At 35.6% G+C, this 8,020-nt stretch overlaps 1 protein-coding gene across 4 annotated transcripts in view; it reads left to right on the top strand.

Moving 5' to 3' along the window:
* LOC124788153 (leucine-rich repeat flightless-interacting protein 2) overlaps positions 1-4,755 on the top strand; it is a 231,697-nt gene extending 226,942 nt beyond the window's left edge. For 3 of the 4 annotated variants that reach the window (XM_047255304.1, XM_047255305.1, XM_047255302.1), the window contains one exon: positions 1,192-4,755. In XM_047255304.1, coding sequence (XP_047111260.1) covers positions 1,192-1,302 — 111 coding nt within the window. In that variant the 3' untranslated portion in view covers positions 1,303-4,755. The remainder of the gene's footprint in view (positions 1-1,191) is intronic. The other variant, XM_047255303.1, reaches the window with a different exon arrangement.
* The last annotated feature ends 3,265 nt before the right edge of the window (positions 4,756-8,020 follow it).

Genomic DNA, 8,020 nt, shown 5'->3' on the forward strand with positions numbered 1-8,020 from the left:
ATGAGACTTCTTAATATACATACTTTTTGAAGGTTTTTAATGTTTGTGTTTTGAATTTGCCACTACTGGTGTTCATTGCATGTTAACAATCAGAATTTTAAAATATTTCTTTCTTCTGCTGTAGCTTTCATGTCTTCATTTTTGTGCATAACGTGTGCCTTTTCATGTGAAGTTTGTTGAGATTGTTTTATGTCAATATAAAGTTAGTCACATGAGAAATTATTTGGATTATCTTTTTAAATTTACATACTGCTACTGTTGTAGTAATTTCATCGTTGTTCTAATTTTGTGAAGGTCTCAGGATTAAAATTTACTACGAAATTATTAGATTCCCAATGTATTTTATTTACAGCTACTCACAGAAAGAGGAACATACTTATGTATGTTGAAATTTCATATGATTCTTTTATATTACTGTGACTTCAGCATGAAAATTATGTAGGTCAGCTACTAACTGTAAATGAAAACAAATGGAGTATCTCTCTCCAAAGTGGCACTGTCTTTGGTCATGTCCTTAATGCATGTGTTATGTTTCATCATCGGTGAATAATGTAGTGAAATTTATAGTCAAGTGTTTTATCACTGTTACGTCTTTTTTCTGTGAGGTTTTATAAATCTTATGCTGGAACAATATTACTGTAAGTTGACTAAGTGCTTATTAATTACCATTGTGTCAATGACCCATTATGCAATATCACATCCCTCTTCTCATATAAATTTGTATGACACATTTTTTACGTATAATTTTCAATTAATCCTTCAAAAATACATCAAACTATTCATGTAAAAAAGATTCTCGTAAATTGTATATGAAAATAGTCCTTTCAGGGACTTGTCCCTTGTCAAGATACTACCCATTTAGTGGATATGCTTTGTGTCGGTTCACTAGATGTTAATTCTTCAAATAAATGCGCCACTGTCATGTTGGAAGAGTACTGATGCTGTATGGAAGTGATAAAGAGTTTGTTTTCATCATTGCTTTTTGCCAATTTGTAGAGTTAAATGTCTGTAGTCCCATTTATGGAAGAAACAAACATAATCGGATATGTGTCACAGACCAAGTTAGAGGTTGTCATAACTTGAAATTCTGTTCATCACCCCCCCACCTTTCCCCCTCCCAGAATTGTTTGTCATTGATAAATGTATAAATTTGTTAGTATCTTGCTGTGAATCTCATAAATGTATTTTCAGTTACGTGAAGCCCAAGCACGGATTGAAGAACTGGAGACGACCAACACACACCTCCAACGACGCCTTGATAAGCTGAAGAGTGCCAAGTCTGCCCTGCTGAAAGAGCTGTGAGACTCATTTGCAACCTTACATGCTGTAGCTCTAACTACTTGCAGCATTTGTTCTCGCTTTGGCTGTCTCCACTGTGTAATTGGCAATATCCGTGCCATTTGCAATGTACTGAAATTAATATCAGGACAGTTTACCATAGCAAGAAAGCTGATAAAAGCAAATCTCCTCATCTGCTCTAGAGAGTTAAATTTGTGTGCACCCTCCTGACATTTTAAATTTTTTATCTCATGTGTCAGATATTATCCGGCCTCATGATAACTGATAATATGTGTTGAGAAAAGTGCATGGACAGCCTGTGGTTTCATTTGCATAAACCACGTACAACAAAGTCCAAGATAATTCAGTTCATCTTTTGTTACATTAAAATACATTTGTCTGCAGCATTGAGCATGTGCTGCCTGTTGTGTAACTGTGTTTATAAAAGAGGGGTATTACTTTGCTACTTGCCGCCCCCCCCCCCCCCCCCAAGTCACACAATGTTACTATTTATTTGTCAGCTTGACACAGAAGTTGAAGTGTGATTAACAGTCATAACAAAATCAAGTGGAAAATCTGATGACCTGCTTTACTCGCAACCTTCAAAATTGTATCCATTTTGATCTAGTTGTACTGCAATACTCTAAAACCATGCTACTTTTAAAACATTTGTGCTTATCATTCTAAACATTTTAAAACTTTCTGAATTTATCAACCCGCTTCATTGTGCTTTATTTTATAATGAAAATTGGAGAAATCTTTACACAGCAGTTGAAAGATAAAAGATTTTGGTTCTCATCAAGTTAACTGTTAGTATACAGTTCATATTTAGTAAGACTGAAACTCTGCTGTTTCTTTGACTTTGAGGTATTGTGCATTAAGAAGTAACCATATTCTTTCTGAGGACTGTTAGCTGACAAGTAAATTTTCATATTGAAGCAGTGTACCCCCTCATATGTCATTTAATGCAGTTAGTTTCACGTACATCACAGTTTGATTTGTTTTTACTGATATCACCCTAAAGTAAATGGGCAATAATTTAGTCGGCAGTTTTTTTACCTGTAGAATAATATTTTGTGATACAAATAATTTTTATGTCATGGCTGGTATTTGCAAGATTTTTTTGTGAAGTTGTGGAAAAAGCTTTAAACATAATGAGCTGTATGATACTATTGCATAATTATATTTCACTGTGGTGTGCATAAGAAATATACTGTTATAAATATGGCAACTGGCAGGTACATATTTTTGTTGAATAGCAGTTAATGTGTTTGTTAATCCCTATTAGTTTGTTGTATTGTTACATTGCAGCGCAGCCATTTCTCTACAAGACACATTTCATGTATGATCTCATGGCAGAGATTGATTGGATTACATCAGATAATCTCAGTAACTAGTAATGTCTGTTAAAGGAAATTTTTCTAACTTTCGTGTGTGTGCCAGTGGCATCCATTATGTAATCTGTGTGTTTGATTTGCTGTAACATTTTATTATACATTTCATTTCCATTACTATTGATTTTAGAATCGTAACATTTTTTCTGTCACTCAGTCCACAGGGTGCATATAATTTTGTTACATTTTCAGTTTACATTGAAATTAACTGTGCTGATTATATCCTAACAAAAAATTTTAGAATAATTGCAATGCTCATGGCTTTTGTGGAGAGTCACTCCATGTTATTGTAAACACTCCATAAATCGCAAGTATCATTGAAAAAAAAGTGTGATATTTATTTGGGTGTGGTTGTGTTTTAACGTGATGGATGAATGTAACGTGAACTTACCTGTTGTTTGTTTGAATGTGTAATTAATTTGTATGATGATTGTGTGCATCTGTAATTAAACTAAAATGTGCTAAATAATTACTTGAAATATTAGGGGGAGGGAATACTAAAATTCATTTACATTTTCCTCATATAAAATCATAATGCAAAGAAGTAATGTTATGTTCAGTGACACTTCATAATGAGTGGAAAGAACCAGTCATAAAAATAACCCTTAATGGCTCCTCTGCTATGTAACTAATTGTTTTGTAATTTTGACAGAAATGAAAGATCCAGACACTTAGACTTAATTTCTACATTATAACTTTTTGTTTATTTGTTTATGTTTCAAAAAATACTTAAGTGCTTCAATAAAAGTGGGCCAGAAATTGTAAAGTTAATACTTACAGCATACATGTAATAATGAACATGCCTACTGATGTTTCAAAATTTATTCATTATGTTACAGTCTCCTGCCTTTGTTAGATGGCTAAATTAATGGTGGAGGAAAAGTTTTAAAGACTGAGTGTGATATTTTCTTAGAATCCTTTTCTTGTATTCTTTGTGTGTTAACACTTTTTTTATAAAAAATACTGAATGACTAGTTCTTTCCTACTTCAGTTATTTCTTCAGATTTTGGGAAATACACAAAGAATCATATGGCTTTTCAGATATTTTCTGGCTTGACATTTATGTAGATGAGCTACCCCTAATACCCAGGTGTGTGAATATTTTGCAAAATGAAAAGTTCCTCCAATATTTCAGAAGTCCAATTAAAAAGAAGAATTTTGTATGTCAGACTGTGGCATTTTGTACAAGTTTTGTATAAAGTACTTTGTATATAGAGTGCTTCATTTTGTATCAGTGATGTTGCTTCTTTGCTAGAAGCACAGATAATCAAAATGCTTTTATTGACATCACAAACACAATGTCCGGCATCCACTGCCATCGTTCTCTATTGTGTAATTGTCAATTGTAAAAACAAATTGCGTTATATGCGAAAGTAGAAACTGTGATTATCATTTCACTGTAAAGTGAATAGCATATTGAATGAAAATTATTAGTGCTGTAAAATAATATTTTTGTTTAGGCTTCCATAATGTTCAGTGAAGCTGTAATTGAAGAAAACATCAGTATTCTTTTGTTATGCTTTACAACATAAATACAAATAAGATTTTGTTTACAGCACAATTTTAACATTTGTGCATTACATGGCATTCACCCCAAAAGGGAATGATGTGAAACACGATAAGGTCGTCCAGGATATTAATGTTTATGTGGAAATTTGTGCACTAAGCTGAGTGGCTTCTTTTCTCTCAACTTGAATCAATAGGCAGAGTCCATTGTCTTGTTATGTAGGATGTGTCATTCCATTGTTGTGAACCTATTCAGAGGCTATTGTGATTATGTGAATCAGTCTGGACTAAAAATTTCAGATCAAGCAAGCAAAAACAAACACGAAGGATTGTATGGTATATTCTAAGCAAATCTTGACAAGGAATTTAAAAGTTACGTGGGAAATCTCACTCAGTTTATATTTTATTTTTCTAACAATAACTTTTTGTTTCCTTTTGGGGTGAAAGTCATTGTATGTTGTGATAAATTGATGCACTTTTAGCTTGTGATAATCAGTTGTATGAAGGAGAAAAGATAAATTAATGTACATTAAAATTTTCAGATGAAATATATTATCCAAGTTGTATTGGAAACTTTCTTCTGTGTATTGCACAGTTTATTTTGAATATGACATACAAGTTCCCCTCCATTGTTTTCACAACAAAGGTTTGCATTGAAGGAATGGCACCTGACCATAATTATTGGATAATGGTCCAGTAACAATGCTGAAGAAAATATATGATATTATTTTGTTGTTACAGGCATGTGAGATAGTGAACACTTTTCAATTAAATTTCTGAGCTACACTTACATATCTCTCTCCCTCACTTCAAATATTTTGGTAAGATGTAGATTTGCTATGATGTTCTGTGTAACACGTCAAAAAAATTTGTGTGCGCTGTTTACAGTTTCATTGGTGGTAATGGTAGTGATAGTGATGTACCACTATCCAGGATGTCTACATTGCTTTCCTCGGGTAGAGTTTCCAAATCTCTGTGATGAAGTTGCAAAGTGCTACGATATTTTGATCAATGTATTTGTTTGAAAAACCATTTTTTGATCATGAAACTCAATAAGAGTGAAGTAAAAGATTTTCAAAGAGCTAGTAAGAATTGATGTATAGTTTACTGAGTGATGACACATACAGGAATATCAGTAAAGACCCCACTATGCAAACGATAAGGAAGACTGCTGCCCTTCTGATCGCCTCTCCTTCCCTTCTGGGGGTTGTGAGGAGATTGAAACCTAGGGGTGCAGTCCCTCTGAGGTTTAACTGGCTCCCAAAAAATCTGTAAGAAATGTGTTCTTTTGTGTCTAATAATGAGTAAATTTGGTTCTCCAAATTATGACATTGCCAAACACTTAGTCTCATTATTAAGACCTCCTGTGGGTGCCCGTCATATATAGAACTCTGCAAAATTGAAAATCTCTCAGGGAGAACAGTTCTGATTTATTAGTCAGATCTGGTGTGGCTACCTTAATCAGCAAAGTTCTTCTTTCAGATTTCTTTACCTCTTATAGGCAGAAGTTTTGATAACGAACTTACATCTTTGTTCAAACTTGATCCGACCTAGACTCGTTCTTTATTTGGCAATGAATTTTTTGAAGGGACTGGTGGTATCATTGTGGGCTGACCCTTATCATCCTTGGTGGCCAGTTTGGATCTGGATGACTTTGATGAAAGGGCAGTTGAATTTGTTGGTTTAAAATCTACAGTTATTTGGAGATATGTTCATGACACTTTCGTCATGTGGTCTCATGGTAAGGATGAATTACATGAATTTCAAACCATCTAATTTCTATCCAGGGAACTCTTCAATTTACTACTGAAATCAGGAGGAAGGGCTACTTTTCATTGCTGGATGTTCTGGTTTGTCGCAAAGATGATGGCCCCCAGGGACACACAGTTTATCACTATCACATTACTTTTTACATGCAAATGGCTACTACAAAACTTCCCAGACAATGGGATTTTTTTGAAATTTTGTTAGGAGGGCGTGTAGCATTGCTGGTGAGTGAAGTCTGCAAGAAGGTGAGTTTCTATGCTTAAAAGGAGTTTTTGAAGCAAATGGGTGCACTCCACAACTGATAGGCAAGGTGTTCTGGATAAATCCAATGGAGGGCTTGAGGAATGAGAAAGGTGAAGTAGAAAGAATTAAATTCATGATCCACAGTTTTCATACCATATGTGGAAAGTATCATTGTCAAAAATAGGTTGGATCCTCACCAAACACAAAGTTAAAGTGACCTCTGACCCTCCACTGAAAACAACAGTACTCTGACTTGATGCTCCACAAGGCTGGGGATCGCAAGATCCACTGCCCTTTCATACATTGGGCAGATGACATGTGCGAGTGCATGAGAACTGCACAGAACACTGAAGGCAACTTGGCTCATACAGTCCCATAAATTGACTATGGCACAGCGCTACGCTGACACTCGCCATTCTATACAGTACAATAATGTGAAAATTTTAGGGCTGACTTCACCATTCTGGGACACTGTGGAAAGGCCAGTGTATAATCATTTGGCAAAGGATTTAATTAATAAAGATAGTGGTTTCAGTCTGGGCATATAATGAAATCTAGCACTTTCTTCCAGCAATTAGAAAAATGTCACTATGGTGCAGCTCCTGTAGATGCATTGATACCCATCATGATCAAGGGTCTAACCACAGAGACGGTTCATCATAGTTCTTTGATGCTGAACAACATTTCTGGTCTTTGTGTATCAATGTGGCCCTCAGCTTTACAAGGGTGGATTAATGTGGTGTTTCTTTAGTTTGTCAGCTCAGTCAGATGGTGCCTGAAAGATATATGGCCAAATTATTTGGTGAAGAAAATCTAATGAATCACATTTTTGAAAATAATTCTACTATCTATTAAATTCTTTATATCACTCAGTAGGTGGGCAAATATTTTTGTGGCTGCATACCTCAGTACTTCCTGACCCACAAGGATACAGAAAGTCATTGTCTGCCCCGGTAGCTGAGTGGTCAGCGTGACAGACTGTCAATCCTAAGGGCCCGGGTTCGATTCCCGGCTGGGTCGGAAATTTTCTCCGCTCAGGGACTGGGTGTTGTGTTGTCCTAATCATTATCATTTCATCCCCATCGACGCGCAGGTCGCCGAAGTGGCGTCAAATCGAAAGACCTGCACCAGGCGAACGGTCTACCCGACGGGAGGCCCTAGCCACACGACATTTCCATTTTTTTTACAGAAAGTCATTTATCTGCCTAGTATTATGTTTATAAATGTTGCTTTTTTTCCAAACTATCATTCATTATTGACGAACTTCATAAAGGAGTACAACTCTACAGGACAGTGTTCATTTACTCTTTTTTCAGTGGCAATAGCATAAACATGAAAGCAAGGTCCCTTCAATTCTCGATGCACAATTCTCTCAATAATGTACAGCGAAAACCACTGCGGTGGTACTACGGACTGGTTCATATAGTTCTCTTTGCACTTTGTCAGATCTCATATTACAGTAAAACTTGCTCAAATTGGCACGTATATAATTCGGAAATCTGCCCAAACCGTACAAGAATTTCAGTCCAGACACATTAAGTGCACTTTTATATGCTGATTTTTTGTATACAGTGGAATGTGCCTAACGCAGAAACTGAAAGCAAATCTCAGAACATCCTTAACAATTCATTGCATAATGAGGAAAAGAGCCAAACAGTACTATTGTATTACAGTTCATTAATTACTGATGACTCTACAAGGACTTTACTTTTAACACCTCTGTTAAGTGGTGCAAAACCAAAAAAGAGGTCCAGCACAGCGTGGCGCGGCTGGTGTGGATCTAAAACCATGCCACTCTGTGCAACAACGAATAAGCTACACTCACTGTCGGT

Source organism: Schistocerca piceifrons, chromosome 3 (genome assembly GCF_021461385.2).
Source record: "Schistocerca piceifrons isolate TAMUIC-IGC-003096 chromosome 3, iqSchPice1.1, whole genome shotgun sequence".
Lineage (NCBI taxonomy): Eukaryota > Metazoa > Arthropoda > Insecta > Orthoptera > Acrididae > Schistocerca > Schistocerca piceifrons.